We start from the raw sequence: 17,568 nt of genomic DNA, 5'->3' as shown, positions 1-17,568 counted from the left end.
AACTGCTTCAAAATAAGATGGAAGGATCTTTGTTCTAATGTTACATAAGTAAAATGCCACCAAATAGTTTACTGATACAATGTTATATAAATAAATGCCACAGAATCGTTTTACTGATACAATAATGTTACACGGGAGTTTGTTCCCTGACAAAGCAAACAGAGGGCTGTCGTCTGACTTTGATCTTTGGGAAGAAACCAAGTCCTACAATGTAGACCTTGATGTCTTCTTCCTACAGTGAGTCTTTTGTTAGCATCATTCTGTCATGGAGTTTTGCATTAGATCTTGTGCCTCTCTTATGGCTGAGCTGGCAGCATGCAGCACTATTTTCTTAAGCTACATCCAAAATGCAGTTAGAAGATAAGTAAGTACAGAGAGAGCACAGAGAGAATAGTCAAAAATAGTTAAAAAAATACCTCTAGTTTATCTTCATTGGATCTGTGGTCTTTTGGTAGTCTCCGGAACTCCTGTGTTAGCCTAAGGCACTCCTCTAAGCTTTCAGGAGCAACAAAATCTAGTGCCACCTTTATGCATGACTGTAAAACAGTTCCAATTTCAGGGATCATTAACATTTTGAAATGAACCAAGAGAGTTGATCAGGATGAATGAAAATTGATACAAAGTTACTTGATTCATAAACATGAGATGTCAAAACAACGGGGGGCATTTTTGACTCGTTGTTTACCTGTATATTTCTAACTTGGTGAGGACAACCTGCAGGGATAAAAACAGCTTCGCCGAGGTGTTGCACAAATGTCCATGGCTCTATATCTGTGCTTACGAACAATAACATATATCAGAATTTTCGCCATAGCAAAGAAGATAAAATCCAAACAAGAATCTTACCGAACTCCTCTTTCAGCTGTTTCTTCTGGCTTTCAGTCAAGAACAAGGTCTGGTCATGAATTGGGTGAGTAACCTGAAAATTAATCAGAAGCTTTAAAGTCCAGATTTTTCTCTCAGATATTAATCATTTACAAGTGTGATGTTGTGATGACACTTACAGATTCCACAGGTTCGTTAAAGAAATGGCGAAACTCATGCTTGTGTCTTTCCAAATACTCAATAAGTTTTGGAACATCCTCTCTTCGAAAGATGTCCCACACAGCACCACCATGCACAGCCTCTGAACTCTCATTGGCATTGCCATTAGTTTCTTTTGGAGCATCATGTTTCTGCTCTTGTATGGACTCCGCACTTGTACTACCATCCAAACTCTGAGTGACATTGCCCTCAGTTTCCTTTGGAGAATCCAGTTTCTCCTCTTTTATGGATTCCACAGGCTGCGGGAGACTACCATCTGTGTCCAACGGGGCAGTTGAAAGAGCTGTTGGCATCATAAGTCCGTTCTCCACCGTGGGATCATCTTCACTCTGGTTCGTTGGAGATAATCTCTCCGTCTTCAAACATACTTCACTATTATTCTCACCAGCGATTGGTTCGTTTATCAAACCAGCATCCGCCTTTGGATCATGACCTGACTTCGAACTACAAGACCCTTCCACAGGATCATCTCTTTCAGTTTTGGTACATTCACCTGCAATTTAACCGTTCAGTAATGAATTTAAATAATAAAACATAAACTTGGGAGGGAGCTTCTTTCAAATACCTTTTGAAACAAACATCTTATCAACTTCTTGTGAGCTGGACGGTCTCGAGCTGCTATTTGATGGTTCTTCGTTAGCTGCCTTGTCCTTTAAAGTCTCTTCTCCCACAAGACCATCCCATTTCTTTAAAGCAGCTTCCTCATTCACTACTTCTTTCACTGACTTGTTTTCACATTCACTGGCTTCTGTCTCTTGACCAGACTGTTGTTTACGCAACTTTGCTTTTTTTACAAGTTTGTGTTGCCAGGAAGGTATATCAACTTTAGCTGTGTGTGTCAGCACATTGACCTAACACAAATCCACCAAAGTAGAAAGTAAAGATCAGTGGTTTACGTCTACGAAGAATTGAGAAAGAAAGGGTGCACACTTACCGCGTCGGACATATCACAATGTAGTTTTGTCACAGAATCTCCTCCATCAAGCTCTTCAGGGAAACCGTATGCAATGTATGTCTTGGGTCCAAGATCTGGCTTCAAGGATTCTTCAGGAAGTCTTGTTGCCAGATTCAAGAGACCTGACTTTGGGTCAGTGTAATCCGAGAAAGGTAAGGAAGAAATAAACTCAGCATTATGCCTTGGAAGGCGCTCTTCAAATAAAGTTGAAGGAGGCCAATCCTTTAACTTCAACATTACTGGCATACCACTGGAATCCTGGCGGCCTTTCAAGTAGCCTTGAAAAAACTGATGAATATTTATTTCAACCTACAAGAGAAAGGGATGTGTTAATGAGCTTACGTCTTTGAAAATACACATAGATTCAGTTTTGACTGACCTCACACCAGTCCAAGCAATCCAAAGCTTTCACGCTTTTTGCCTCTTCTTTGCATTTAGCTTTTGGATCCATTTCCCTACAAGCCCTCCACATAACCATTGGATCCCAACTTAGTCCAGGTGTCTTGTCGAGAACATTTCTGACTATCACAGGTTCCGCCCTCATCCAATGCGACTGAAAATGAGCAATGTCGCCTTCAGCCAGATCAACAGCATTTGGGCAGTACAAAAAGTTATCATGACCATTCTTCCTGAACGCCGCCTGCCTACTGATGATGGAAGTGCATGAGGAACATTCATGAGCAATATTCACATCTGGTGGCCTAAACTGCAGAGTAACTTCCTCTGCATTCGTTATCAGCTTTTCAACCCTATCACATTCGCACAAACGTCTCAACTCCAGAGTTGAAGTGCCACAGCCACGACGCTCTTTGGGAGGGCATGGAATGCTACCGTCAGGATTAAGCTTCCAGTCAGACAAGTTCTCCCCATCTCCCTTCTCATCATGTGAACTCTCTCTAAGTTCCTTGCAGCAAGAAAGACAAATGTCGGAAGAGCAATCTGGGTTCAGACAGCTTCTGTGAAAATTGGCGATGGATGTGCTGCACAGGTCACTGTCGTACAAGAGAGAAGAGATTGTAAGCAAATAAGAGTAATATGTAAGAAAAATCAACGAAAGATGCAATTCAAAGAAACAGATAACAAAATGTGTTTTTATGACTGATGCTTTATTCACTTCTTCAGGAAATATGCAAACTGTGTCTTTTTTTTTTTTTTTGGGCGAACTGTGTCTTGTTTACATATAAATGAGCACCAAGCCCCATATTTCCAGCAAAGTAATCAAACTGTCTTATTTACAAATAATGCTATTTCACAAAACAGTTCATTAAAGGGTAACTCAACAAATGTATTTGACAGCTATCATGGCCATTGTTATTCCATTTAAGTTAGTTTGATTCTTAATTTGGTTTTGGTATCCAAAATATTTTAAATAACAATGATTATGATTTTTCATTTGATTTTATGTGAAGTGATTTCGGTTCAGTTCGACCAAGGCTGGGTGTTCGGATATCCCACTGTTCAGATACTTTTCATATTCGGATCGGGTTTGCATAGTGTACCATGTACATGCAGAGCCATATATATGTATTCGAAGAGAATTTTGAGTTGTCCAAAATAAAATAAAAATAAAGAAAATATCTTTCCAAAGTTTATCAGAGGTTTTGAAGCTTACTGGAAAGTAAAAATCCATTAAGAATCGGCATAACAAACATCATGCTCATTTTAGACCAAAAAAACATCATGCTCATTATTATCCAATCATCAATTATTAAAAAAATATTTAGATTAACATTTAAAAGTTGTAAATGTTCTTCAAATATTTGCTCAATGCTCTCGCATTGAACTTTTGATAGAGTAGTAACAAATATAATATATGAAAATAAAAAATAATAAAGAATGCGATTTACCATCATTTATGTAGATTAGCGAAGACAAGATTACAAATGATCTTCTGTTGTCTGATGCAAGTAGAACCGTCAAACATAATTTTATTTAGTTGTCTGAAATTGTAAATGTATAACTTCCTAGCGTTATTTTTCATAAGATAATAAAATAAGCTTTATAAAATCGTTAAGAGAAATTCTTTAATATAGCTATTTTTAGTTTTTTTTTACCAAATGAGCTCCAAAAAATGACCAAATTTTTTTTTATTAAATTGTGAATTATAAGCTTAACTAATCTAAACTTAGGGTTTAAAATTAAGGGTGAAATTTTCGAGGTGGATTTTGGAGGTGGGTTTAATATTTTTAAAATAGAAAATAAAAAAAGTTTCAAAAAACATTTTTAAATTTCAAAAAAAAATTATTAAAAATGTTTTTAAGAAATTATAAAAAAAATTTGAATTTAAAAACATATAAAAAAGGTTATTTTCATTTTTATTATTTATTTATATTGGTATATATATAAAGCAAATGGTAGAAAAGTCTTTTGTATCTTTATTGGAACCCCTTTGATCATTTTTTTTTCACTGGAGACCATTTTTGTGACAAAAACTTAAAAATAGCTATTTGAGAAAATTGTCCAATCGTTAATGCAATGCTTCTTATATATTATAATAATAAAAATCAATGTTCACAAAAAAAAATAACTGTGGAAGCTTTTTTAATTTAGTGGTTTGACCAAAAGTTCATTAGACCATCTCTAACCCACCTCTATTTTCATCATTATATTTTCCCCTAAAATAGAAAAACTCTATTACAGAATTAGATTTGCTCCAATGTATGTTTGTATAATAAAGTTTATCTATTTTTAAAGGAAAATATAGAGAATTGTTATTTTCATCTCTAACTATAGAGTTAAAAAGTAAAATTCTTCTATATTTTCTTCTAAAATAGAGATCTTTATTCTATATTTTCCTCTAAAATAGAGAAATTCTATTGTATAGACATGCATAGAAACAAATCCACCTCTATAATATATATTTCTATTTTAGAGGAAAATAGAGAGATTGGACATGCTCTTAATGCTTACATACTAGGAAGTCTAGGGTTTAGATCCCAAAGAATGCAAAGTAGGAATTAAGAGTTACATGAGTTCTTCGACATAATGCAAAGAATAACGTTAGACATGGATCTCATAAAATTGTTCAGACAGACGTAAATTCTCATAGTACATGTCAAAAGAATAGAACCTTTTGCATCATACATGCGTAAATTCTCAAAAGAAAGATTCAAAGATATAAAGTTTACCACATATAGAAAGTTCACCGAGTAGAAACTTTATAACCAAATCCATATTAGTCTCAAATGTAGAACCCACCAAAAGGTGAGCTTGTAATTGGGGTGAGCTTGTAATTGGGGATCAAGAGACTATGTATGGACTTAAATTAATTTCTCACTTGAGCGATGTGGGACATAATAATACTGCCCCTTTAAACATCCTCGACGCCAGTGAAATATAAACGCAAGTGTCCACAATCAGCCCATAATCAAATCCACCCAAAAGCTAGCTTGTAAGTTGTAAGTGGGGGACCAATAAGACTATGGACATATACTAATTTCTCACTTGAGCGATATGGGACATAATAATACTGCCCTTCAAACAGCAACATCCTCGACGCTGGTGAAGGACAATCGCGGCGGCTAGTATCTCTAAGACTCCCCCATTATACCCATCTTCCTTCCACTCATCACCACCCCGACGTCCGCATGCCCAAGGAACAAACTGCTCTGATACCATTTGATACAATGTATCATTTAGTATAAGTGTCCCACAATCAGCCCAGAACCAAATTCATCCGAAAGCTAACTTAAAAGTGGGGAATCAATGGGATTATATATGGACTTAATTAATTTTTCACTTGAGCGAAGTGGGACATAACAGACTAACCCCNAACGATACCCAAAGGTATCCGAGCAAGGGGTCCAGAACCCTTGCCGATAGTTATCAAGACAACTACATGCTTCACAATGTGAAGCGTATTTAAACAATATTGAAACCACTTAATACGATCATGATCTCATCAATAAACTACCAAACATACAAGAAATGGTATGGAAGTGTATTTTCCCCACGAAGAAATATCATTATCAAGCAAGCAAAAAAAAAAAAAAAGCAAACGAGTTTTGAAAACTTACCAGTATATGCGTTCACTAGGATGAAGTTCGGACCTAGTAATATCAGATTCTGTCACAGGGACTCCTAGATGAATAAAACAGGTTACGTTGGCTAATATAAACAAAGAAGAAATGAGAGGAGAACACAAGTGAAGAGAACATACCTCTAATTGCTGATTCAACCTCTAATTCACGGTTTTGCTCTGCATAAATATCCCTAAGAACAGGAAGAGCTTTAACTAATAGGTACTGCAACTGCTTGAGCTTGACATTAGCGTCCTTCTCACTTGGTTGCTGAGATTCATAAAAATATACAAATGAAGGAGACATTACATCTCAATAGATTCACAAAGAAAAAATGATCTCACACCTTGACAAGCAAAGGCTGACGCAAACAAGCTCTGCAGTTGCAATTCCCGACACAGAAAGGACATGCATCTCTAACTTCCTCAGGCGTTCTCTCTGGATACCTATATAGAGTTTCAAGATTCTAACTACTGGAATCGTAAGCTTGTTGTAGTGTGCAAGTAAAATACTTTTACCATCGCTTGATGCAGTCATAGCAATAGCGCTTCTTGATGCATTTAGAACAGAAGACGAGATCAACCTTATCCGTTAGGTTCTTGCACTGATGGCAAGTCAAACCCACATACTTTTTTGTTCCATCAGAGTTATCATCCTGCAAAAGGAAAACAGTGTTACATTTATCCAAAAACAACATTTCCACAAATAGAAGTAAACAAAGATGATTCAAGCTTGTTTACAGCAAGTACAAAAACTGAACAATTCAATTACAAAAATTAAATAACCTTGTTGGGCGTAGACACGACTCTCTCTCTCCCTCTTCTTTCAGCAGTTCGCCTCGAGCCCTCTCCACCGTCAGATTTTCTCCCTCTCCCTCTCCCTCTCCCTCTTCCCTGGCCCTCAGAACTCAGAGATTCTATGCTCACAACACCTTCAGATCTATGTTCTTTGAGCCTATCTGAGTCGTTGGAATCATCTGATCCAATTCGCTTCGAATTATCCCCACCGTCAGATTTTCTTCCTCTCCCTCTTCCTCTCCCTCTTCCTTTTCCTCTACCTCTACCTATTCCCTCAGAGCTCGGAGAGCCTATGCTCACACCATCCGTATCTTTCTTCCTCGTATTACGTCGCTTGTCAGATCGAAGTTCTTCTGACTCGTCGGAATCATCTGATCTAATTCGCTTCTCCATGCTCTCTCAAGTCTCTCGCTATCGCCCCCCGTCTCAGCTTTGGAACATCAGACGGCGGCGTTTCTGATGATAATGAATCAGTGACGTGGCAGGTCAAAGTCTTATTATAGGAATGATGGATCATCGGAGTCCGTTATCCCTAATTCATTCTCAGCTACTTTCTCTCTCTCTCTCTCTCTTTATTAATGCAAAATAAAACCCTCTATCAAAAAATCTTTTCTTTTTTCTTTTCTAGACAAAACAAAAAGTCTTTATAAACAAACACACATAATTTTTCAATCTTCACAATATATAAATATATTTCTTGGTTAATAATATCAGTGTTGAAATCAAGCTTTCTTAAATTTCTAATATTAGAGATCTAATCTATTAAAACTGAAGTACAATTTGAAAATAACCCTTGCTTCATCTATATTTACAATTCATGCCACTGCCTTAATTGTTATTTAGCTTCATTCCTAAACCATAAAAATTCGAGTCCTTACTAAAAAGATAATCGGATCTCTCCTTACCAAACCGAAGCTCAGTTTCAATTGAACTGTCACCCTAGATTCCAGGTTCAACGTTAACATATACCCGATAATTCAAAAATAAAAAAGATTGCAAAGCTATAATTGCCTAGAACTTATTTGATCTTCAACCAACCATTCGAAACTATGCACACCTATATATTCGTGATATTTGCTAAATCAACAACCTAATCATTTATATTTATTAAAGGATCTCTAATAATATATTCCCTTTTAAATGTTAACAAATCACGGGAGTGATTAAATGTACAAAACTACATAATTCTAAAGAATGCAATTTTTAAACTACTAATAAAGAAATTTCGATTTAGTAGTCTAATAAAATATCAACATTATTTAAATTATATGAATATATGAGAAATTAACCAATAAATAAATTGATATTTTTATGAGTATAGTTTCATGAAATAAAATATAAATAGTTAGCTACTATTAATATTTAATGATATGGTAGAACATGTTATTATTGATATTTTTATGAGTATAGTTTTACGGGCTATGCAACAAACATGTAAATATTTATCAAATATAAAACCAATTGAATAAAATATAAAACACACTATAAATTAGGTTTGAGTGTGCGGGTACCTGTTGGATATTTTAAATTTTGGTTTTAATTTATATCACATACTAGATCTCATTCGGGTAAATTTGTAAGTACGGATCATGTTCAAATATAACACATCAATTTTGGTTTTAATTTGTTTCACATTCTAAAACCCATAAAGTAACCATATATCGTTTGGATTTGGGTTATATCAGTTCGGGTTGAATATATCCAAAGTTAAATCCAAAATTTAAAAATAAAACATAAGAAATAAATACATATTTATATAGAATTGGATATTTAAGGTACTTATTTAAAATTTAAATACTTAACTTTGGATATCATTTCAAATAAATATAGAACTAAATATTTGAAGTATATATTTATTTTTCAAATGTTTATATTTGTGACTATTTCTGCATTTGGATCGGTTATTTGGATTTTTTGGGTTATTCAGATTTCTTTGAGTTTTTTCGGTTTTTTGGGTTACCGTTCGGATTCGGCTAATAACACATCGGGTTCTAATATGTTGCGTACATGATCTATTTTGTTATTATTACATTTTAGACTAAGTATGGATCAATTTTTTTGGTTTAGGTTTGATTCAGATTTCGGGTTATGGATTTTATGCCCAATTCTACTTTAAATAAAGAGAAACACAATTTTATCAAAAATTATCCCGCGCTTTGAAAACGCGGGTCAAAATCTAGTGTTCGTTTTAAAACCGCAGCAACTGGCGTCAACGGCTATAAATAAAGTTACTACATAAATAACTTTACATTATATCAGCCACCGCGTCAGTCGCCAAAAATCTATTAGAAACAGAAAACCGGAATTACCGCTGCCGCTGTTATTTCTAGCGTCGCATCTGCCAGTTATTATTGGCTGTAGCGACTGAGAAAATATATATTTTTTCCGCGACTGTGATGTATTTGCCGTGATCATAGCTTTATTTCGAACTGCTGCCATAGCTGGCGTTTATTTAACGAACAAGCCTATTACAAAATAAAAAAAAAATAGGTATATTTCTTAATTAGACCAAACTACAGTTTAACTAGCATATATATTTTCAGTCGTTATAAAGAAAGAAAACTACCGCCGTTTCCCAAACATTAATAAATATTAAATGACTTTTTCTATGGGCTGCTTCTGACTAAGAGACAAAAATGTGAATTGTTCTTAAACATGGGCTTAAACATGGGCTTAAACATGGTCCATACAAATTGGGCCTCAGAACTCACTAAGCCTTAATATCATTTGTTTTCCTTTTACGTATTTTTAACATTTAACGACATTCTCACGAGAGAGGTCCAGGTCCAGTTAGTCAGTGTTTAGGGTCGTTGGTTAAGTATGTAAGCTGTTGGTAGGGATGACAATCAAGGAGCTGAACCGCAGACCTGACCCATAAAAGCTTGCTGCAGAGTGGGATTGGGCCTCCATTTGGTAAGCCCGCAAGCGGGACGGGTTCAAACGGGATGGGCTACAGGTTAACCTGTGGGATTTTGAAGACCCGCAACCCTAAGTCCCCATTTCTGCTTTCATCTAAAACAGAGAGAGAGAGAGAGAGAGAGAGAGAGAGAGAGAGAGAGAAGGCGATTCGATGTTATGTAGCTCCAGTGACAGTGGTTTCAGGGTCGATGATGCTTCTGGTCTCCCAACGCCTTCGATCTGTACCGGTGGAGCTTCTTCGAGTAAGAAGATCTAGTTCCCGCAATGAGTTCTTCATAGTTTTGCCTATATGTATTTGTTCACATTATCATACATTTTGGATTTTTAGGTTTCAATATATCTTTAACTGACTTCTATTATTCTTATTCGCAGAAGATGAAGTTGATGGTGAAGAAGAGAAATCTCCATCTTTTCGGCGCTCGTTGGTGATAAAAATGAGGAAAAAGAAGTGTGGTGTTTTCTTTTTATTTATTTTTGGGATTAGCATCTTTGATATGGTGTTGGTTTTATTTAATTTTGGATTCAGAAAACTAAAGAATTTGTTATGAACTTATGAGTTATAATATTTGGATTCAGCAACTAAATTATTATTTATTTTTAAAATGTTTGGAGTCTAACAAAAGTAAATAAACTAGTATTTTGATCCAACTAAAATCTTCAACTAACTAGTGTATTGCCTTATCCAGTTCAATCCTTGACTAAACTCACTTACTGATGCGTCATGAAACTGATAAAGCGTTCATGAAACTGATAAAGCGTTCTGAATCATGTATTGAAGCGTTCATGAGCCATAGTTCGTTTGTAATTCTATGTCCCGCGGGCCGATCTGCAAAGGCCTACATGTTTTGCGGTACGGGTTTGGTCAGACATTTTGGGGACCGCAGCCCGTACGGGCCAGGACCTGACCCGCCATGACCCGCTCGAAGACGAACCCGCTGCTGCGGTACGGGACGGTATGTGACGTCGCTTGTCAAATCTAAGGTCTGACTAGTCGGATTCATACTTTCTGCTCCCATCAGAGTGACTATCCTGCTAGGATAAATTCATTACATTTCCTCTTTAAAATGCACTTCGAAATGATAAAAGCTCCTTCAGAAATTAACCTTCTCGGGCGTAGCCATGTCTCTTTCATGGCATCTTCTTCCTCTTCCTCCGACTCGGTCAAATTCCGACGATCCTTTGCTCACAATCTCTCTCTCTCTCTCTCTCTCTCTCTCTCTCTCTCACACTAAGCGACTCCTTCAGGGTTTCTGTCTGCGGTTTATGGAGTCACCACAACTGTTAGTTAGGGACAACATAATTAAACTGCACCCGAAGCCGAAAAGGTTCCATGGTCTAGCTGTTAGGACATTGGACTCTGAATCCAGTAACCCGAGTTCAAGTCTCGGTGGAACCTAAATTTTGTAATTCTACTTCACCAAAAATCGAGGAAATTTGTAAATTCTACTTCACAGAAAATCGAGGAAACAGTGAAGGTAAATAGTCAGAGAAAGCTGATATGGTGGACCTCATGACACTTATCGGGAAGCAACCACAAGAAGCTTATCAGAGATGTCCTCTGAGGCCTTTTTGCTATCGAATCCTGGCGACGAGACTGTCCAGTCCACTAGGACTTAACATCATTTGTTTTTTTTTTTTACGTATTATTAACATTTAACGACATTAATTGGGTTCTTCACGATTAGAGGTTCCATGATCTTAGTTAGTCAGTGTTTAGGGTTCTTGTTGCACTATCAAAGAAGTAAACTTGATTTCAAGCCTTTTTTTTTATGTGTGTAAGCTGTTGGTTTGCTGATGTAACTCTAGTTACTAGAGATAATATGATTACAATTACACTTGGTGTCTTGTTTTCCAAGAGGTTTTGACAACTTAAACCCATTTCCTTCTAGTTTACAACTCTACTTACAGCTGAGCTGAGCTTTAGCTTCTCTTATGGCTGAGCTCGCAGCATGCATCACTATTTTCTTAATCTACAATGCAGTGTCAAGAGAGAGAGAGGCTAACATTAGCTGACACTAAACTCTTTATATCTTCAAAATTTTAGGAAATATTCAAAGTGTACCTCTAATCTATCTTCGCTGAATCTGTGGTCTTCTGGTAGTCTCCGGATCTCTTGCGTTAGCCTAAGGTATTCCTCTACGCTTTCAGGAGCAACAAAATCAAGTGCCACCTTTATGCATGACTGTAAACAGTTCCATACTTAGGATCACTAACCCTTCAGAGATAAGTTCTTGATTCATGAACATGAGATGTCAGAAACAAAAGAGAGGAAGGTTTTAACTGGTTGCTTACCTGTATATTCCTCACTTGATGAGAACAACCTGAAGGGATGAAAACAGCTTCACCGAGATGCTGCTCAAATGTCCATGGCTCCATATCTGCATATGAAAATAACATTATGTTTACCACTCGCCATAGCATAGAAGATAAGTCAGCTTTTCAATCCAAACAAGAATCTCACCGAACTCTTTCTTCAGCTGTTTCTTCTGGCTTTCATTCAAGAACATACTCTGGTCATGAATTGGGTGAATAACCTGAAAATTAAACACAAGCATAAGTTCTAGTTTTTTCTCAGATGCTAAACGTTTACAAGTGATGTGGGTGATGATACTTACAGATTCCACAGGTTGGTTACAGATGTGACGAAACTCATGTTTGTGTCTATTCAGATACTCAGTAAGTTTTAGAACATCCTCTCTTCGAAAGATGTCCCAGACAACACCACCATGCACATCCGTTTTGGAACTCTCATTAGCATTGCCATTAGTTTCTTTTGGAGCATCCAGTTTCTGCTCTTGTATGGACTCTGCACTTGTACTTACAACAGGTTGCGGGGGACTATCCACTTTCTCCCACGGGGGAGTTGAAGGAAGTGTTGGGCATCATGAGTCCATTCTCCACAGTGGGGTCATCTTCAATTTGGTACTTTGGAGATAATCTCTCTGTCTTCAAACAGACGTCATTATAATTCTCACAAGCAATTGGTTCGTTTATCAGCATTGCATTCTTCTGAGATATTAAACCCGCATCCGCCTTTGGATCATGACCTGACTCTTCCATAGGATCAGCTGTTTGAATGTTAGCACATACACCTTAAATTTTGATAAGCCTTGGAGAGTGTACTATAGAAGGAGGAATAAGCAAGAGAAGGATACAGAAGAGGAAAGGAGCGTCTCAGCTCAGTAACAAGATAAGGTCGTTAGTGGCAGTTAAGGACGTTGAGTTAGTTGAGTTTGTTATCGAGTATAAATAGTAGATCGAAAAGATAGAAGAGTAGCTTTTGAGTACATTGTAAAAGGATCTAAGACGTAAGGTCTTGATCAGTGGCTTGTATCTCTGAGCTGTAGAGAACAAGAGAGGGAGGTTGGGCGGAATCTTAATAAAATCACTATCATTCTCTTATCATTTGGTGCGGTGAGCATTTCGGATTTCGCGACGATCGAAGAAGATGACGAGATCGGCGACTCTCGAAGAATCGATGCAACGAATCGGAGCTCTTGACATCAATGTCGATGAGTTACGGCGGCGATTCGACGGCTTAGATGAGAGATTCAACAGATTCGAGGCGATAAACGAGGTGAATAATCAGACGAAGGAGGCAAAGCTCGATGAGCGATTCGTGAGTCTCGAATCAACCCTGACTTCGTTCATTGCTTCGATTCAACAACAACATCTCAGATCTACGCAAGCGGAGTCAAGCGGAGGAAATCAGATTCATCAGGCTCCGAGTAACACAAATCAGGTACTTCCTCCGATTAACATTCACAACCGGGGTGAACAAGAGCTAGGTTATCAGCAAGCAGATCATAGATATGACATTCGGAAAGGTTTATACAAACGCGTGGAAATGCCGATATTCTCTGGGATTAATCCGTTTGGTTGGATTGCGCAAGCTGAAAGATACTTTCGTGTGATGAATGCGACCCCAGAGTACAAGTTGGAGCTCGCATCATTGAGTCTTGAGGAAGATGCGTTGTGTTGGTTCAATTATGAGATTGAATATGGGGATTTTGTGGATTGGATGGATTTCAAGAAGAGATTGTTAGCGAGATTTTCAGAATCATTGAGAGAACACCGGGGAAGAGGTTGTTTAGCTTACAACAGACGGGATTTATTGCGGAGTATGTGAGAGAATTTCAGGAGCTGGTGTCCCAAATCAAGTTGAAAGAAGCTTATAAGATTGATATCTTCTTTAATGTTTTGAAACGTGAAATGAAGGAGGTGATCAAGATGAAAGAACCTCACACGCTTTCAGACCATATTGAGACGGTTATCAAGATGGAGGATAGTGAGTTCTGTAAGTTGTTTGCTGCGACAAAGAGTCAGGAGAGTCGGGGGAACAAACAGTCAACAAGCTACAGCTTCAGATCATTACCATCATCAGCTCAAAACAGTGCCACAAAACCTAAGCCGTACGAGCAAGCATCTCGACAATCAGCTCCATCATCGAATCAAAAGCAAGGCCGTGTTAGATTGTCTGATGCAGAGTATGAACACAAGAAGAAGAATGGCCTTTGTTTCTCATGTGACGAGAAATGGTCGAGAGCACACGCGACTACCTGTAAAAGCAAACACTTACAGGTAATGGTCGTAGTACAGTGAAGCGAAGTAGAGTTAATTGAAGAGGAGTTTCATGATTCTTGTGAGGAGTTAGCTGGCACCACGACTGAGATTTGTGAATTATCATTGTTCTCCTACATGGGATGGTCTTCTCCAACAACAACAAAGATCGAGGGAAAGATTGGGAAAACAAGAGTGTTGGTGTTGATAGACAGTGGGGCGACTCACAACTTCCTATCTCCAGCTATTGTAAAGAAGGCTCAGCTAATAGAAACGCAATCATCTGATTTTAAGGTACTGGTAGGAACGGGTATTACGGTGAATGGGTCAGGATTTTGCAAAGATGTGTCACTACAACTTCAATCTGTACTCATTAAATCAGATTTTCTGATTTTAGACCCGGGGAGTGTTGATGTAGTATTGGGCATACAATGGTTGAGAACGTTGGGCAGATGTGAGGTAGACTGGGAGAAACAAGAATTATCTTTCTTCACACCAACAAGAAGAGTAACATTGATTGGCGAAAGAGATTGTAAGTCCACCAGTTCAGCGTTGCAGACGATTTCAGCGGGTATTACTTTACAGCATGGGACTTGCTCCTTGTTTTCAACAAAGGCAGACACAGTTGGGAAAATTCCGTATCAGCTTGAAGGATTATTGTCGCAGTACTCGAGTATCTTTCTGGAGCCAACAGAGTTACCTCCCGAAAGAGGGTTTGAACATTCAATTCGTTTAGTGGAAGGTGCTGGGACAGTTGCAGTCAGACCTTACCGCTATCCTCATGCGCATATGGACGTGATAGAACAGATGGTTTCACAGATGTTACAGTCAGGGGTTATTCGTCCTAGTAGAAGCCCGTATGCAAGTCCTATATTGCTGGTGAAAAAGAAGGATGGAGGGTGGAGATTTTGTGTAGATTACAGAGGTTTGAACAAGATAACAGTGCCTGATAAATTTCCCATTCCGGTTATAGATCAGTTACTGGACGAGCTTTGTGGAGCAGCAGTCTTTTCGAAATTGGATCTTCGTTCAGGCTATCACCAAATTCGTATGAAGGATTCAGATATTGAGAAAACAGCTTTCAGAACTCATGAGGGTCATTATGAATTTGTGGTCATGCCCTTTGGTCTCAGCAATGCACCGGCTACTTTTCAGTCATTGATGAACGCTATCTTCAAACCTTTCCTGAGACGGTTTGTTCTAGTATTCTTTGATGATATATTGGTTTACAACAAAAATATGGAGGAACATCATGAGCACTTGCGACTAGTGTTAGAAACTCTGAGGCAACACGGGTTGCTAGCTAATCACAAGAAATGTTCATTTGGACAGTCGCAGGTCGAGTATCTTGGTCATATCATCTCGGCTGAGGGTGTTGCTACTGATCCAGTGAAAACAGAAGCAATGCAGAAGTGGCCTTCACCGAAGAATGTTAAAGATTTGCGAGGCTTTCTAGGGTTAACAGGTTACTACAGAAATTTTGTCAAGGCTTATGGAGTTATTGCGCGTCCCTTGACCGAATTATTGAAGAACGATAGTTTTGATTGGACTGGTAGAGCACAAACGACATTTGATCAGTTGAAACATGCTATGATACATGCTCCGGTATTGTGTTTACCAGACTTCCAGGAACTATTTGTAGTCGAGGCAGATGCTTCTGGCTTTGGGTTGGGGGCGGTATTGATGCAGAATCATAGACCCATCGCTTACTTCAGTAAAGCATTGACAAATAGGGAGCAGATGAAACCTATCTACGAGAGGGAGCTGATGGCAATTGTTCTCGCAGTTAGAAGGTGGAAGCATTACTTAATGGGGAGGCGGTTCTTGGTTTATACTGATCAAAAAAGTTTGAAATTCTTGTTGGATCAGCGGGATGTATCAATGGACTATCAGAAATGGCTCACTAAGCTCTTGGGGTTTGATTTTGAGATAGTTTACAGAGCAGGGGTTGAGAACAAGGCAGTAGATGGTCTCTCACGTATTCCACAGGCGCAAAACTTCACGGTGGAGAGGCTATTAGGCGCTCTAACAGTGTCAACAAACTTACAGATACAAGACATTTTTGAGGAAGTGGATGCTGACCCAGTGATTCAACAGGAAATCCAAGACATTATTCAAGGAAAGACAGTGAAGAAGGTATTTTCTGTCATAAAGGGAAGGTTGTTCTATAAAGGCAGATTGGTTATTGCTAAGACATCAAAGTATATCGGAATTATACTCCAGGAATATCATGATGGGGTCTTTGGAGGTCACTCTGGCGTGTTGAAAACAATCAAGAGGATCCAAAGATTGTTTCATTGGTCTAAGTTAAAAGACGATGTTCAACACTATGTGTCTGAGTGCACTATTTGCCAGACCCACAAATACTCCACTCTGAGTCCTGGTGGTCTTTTACAACCAATTCCGCTACCAACTGTGATCTGGTCTGAGGTTTCGATGGATTTTATCGACAGTTTACCTAAATCTGAAGGATTTAGCGTGATCATGGTAGTAGTGGACAGATTGAGCAAATATGCTCATTTTATAGGCCTGAAGCATCCTTATACAGCTACTTCTGTGGCGGTATATGTTTTCAAATTCGAACTATTTTATAAAAAAAAATTGTTGAATTTTTTTTTTCAAAATTTTTTTTTATTATTTTTTCAAATTTTATTTTTGTAATTCAAAAATACTTTTTAAAACTATTTAAAAAAAATTATTTTCAAATTTTAAATATTTATTTTTATTTTATAAAATTTTAAACCTCAATGTCAAATCTCCACCCATTAACTCTAAACCCTAAGGTTTAGATTAGTTAACCCTTGGGGTATAAATGCATATTTACCTTTTTAATGAAACATTTTAGTCATTTTCACAAAAAAAAATTTTAGTGCTATCCTAGGTATTCCTCGTTAAAAATAGGGAAATATCCACATTTCTTTTTTTCAAATTTCTAGGGTCCTAACTATTTGGAAAGGCATACATGTTACAAGCAATTACGGTCCTAGATTTTAAATGTACAACAATTTCTATAAAATTCAGAAAAGTTTAGCACGAGTTCCACCCCCTGTTTGAAACTACGCTAAACGCTAGTCGGGCGGTAATCTCGGGCCTATCGAGTTACCAAAAAATCGGGGAGTATACGGAGAATACGTGGAGCCTAATTTTAAATACAGTTTAATACATTTATAATATGTTTAGATGATTTTAAACACGATGACACAAGTTCTTAGACAAAATTATATAAATTTTTATATATAATTTTAAACAACCTCTTTTTGATTCGTCGAACATT

General features: G+C 37.6%; 2 protein-coding genes and 1 non-coding gene across 3 annotated transcripts; 1 reads left to right on the top strand and 2 right to left on the bottom strand.

Annotated features, from left to right (window-relative positions):
• Nucleotides 1-13: 13 nt before the first annotated feature.
• Nucleotides 14-7,417, bottom strand: LOC106335168 (lysine-specific demethylase JMJ25-like). The gene is made up of 13 exons (XM_013773613.1): nucleotides 6,804-7,417; nucleotides 6,537-6,673; nucleotides 6,365-6,464; nucleotides 6,159-6,288; nucleotides 6,016-6,079; nucleotides 2,379-2,991; nucleotides 1,979-2,308; nucleotides 1,610-1,895; nucleotides 1,005-1,537; nucleotides 847-919; nucleotides 686-771; nucleotides 417-536; nucleotides 14-336 (listed from the first exon to the last, which is right to left on the bottom strand). The coding sequence occupies exons 1-13, from the start codon at nucleotides 7,206-7,208 to the stop codon at nucleotides 256-258; spliced, it is 2,958 nt and encodes a 985-aa protein (XP_013629067.1). The 5' UTR covers nucleotides 7,209-7,417; the 3' UTR covers nucleotides 14-255.
• Nucleotides 7,418-11,058: 3,641 nt separating this feature from the next.
• On the top strand, nucleotides 11,059-11,130 carry TRNAQ-CUG. The gene has a single exon. It is a non-coding gene; the product is annotated as a tRNA-Gln (tRNA).
• A 502-nt stretch (nucleotides 11,131-11,632) lies between these two features.
• Nucleotides 11,633-12,684, bottom strand: LOC106330095 (lysine-specific demethylase JMJ25-like). Its single transcript, XM_013768647.1, has 5 exons — nucleotides 12,350-12,684; nucleotides 12,196-12,268; nucleotides 12,027-12,112; nucleotides 11,797-11,916; nucleotides 11,633-11,704 (listed from the first exon to the last, which is right to left on the bottom strand). The coding sequence occupies exons 2-5, from the start codon at nucleotides 12,239-12,241 to the stop codon at nucleotides 11,633-11,635; spliced, it is 324 nt and encodes a 107-aa protein (XP_013624101.1). The 5' UTR covers nucleotides 12,242-12,268; nucleotides 12,350-12,684.
• Nucleotides 12,685-17,568: the final 4,884 nt, after the last annotated feature.

The sequence above is a fragment of the Brassica oleracea genome, chromosome C3 (genome assembly GCF_000695525.1).
Source record: "Brassica oleracea var. oleracea cultivar TO1000 chromosome C3, BOL, whole genome shotgun sequence".
Classification (NCBI taxonomy): Eukaryota; Viridiplantae; Streptophyta; class Magnoliopsida; order Brassicales; family Brassicaceae; genus Brassica; species Brassica oleracea.
This window is presented reverse-complemented; position numbering and strand designations above follow the sequence as displayed.

Coding starts and splice junctions, on each gene's coding strand:
- LOC106330095 (XM_013768647.1), bottom strand. CDS start 12,241: ATGTTCTTGAATGAAAGCCAGAAGAAACAGCTGAAGAAAGAGTTCG. Junction 12,113..12,195: donor ACAGCTGAAGAAAGAGTTCG/GTGAGATTCTTG, acceptor TTTCATATGCAG/ATATGGAGCCATGGACATTT. Junction 11,705..11,796: donor TCAGCGAAGATAGATTAGAG/GTACACTTTGAA, acceptor ACTGCATTGTAG/ATTAAGAAAATAGTGATGCA.
- LOC106335168 (XM_013773613.1), bottom strand. CDS start 7,208: ATGGAGAAGCGAATTAGATCAGATGATTCCGACGAGTCAGAAGAACTT. Junction 6,674..6,803: donor TCGTGTCTACGCCCAACAAG/GTTATTTAATTT, acceptor TTCCTTTTGCAG/GATGATAACTCTGATGGAAC. Junction 2,992..6,015: donor CCTAGTGAACGCATATACTG/GTAAGTTTTCAA, acceptor CTTGTACGACAG/TGACCTGTGCAGCACATCCA.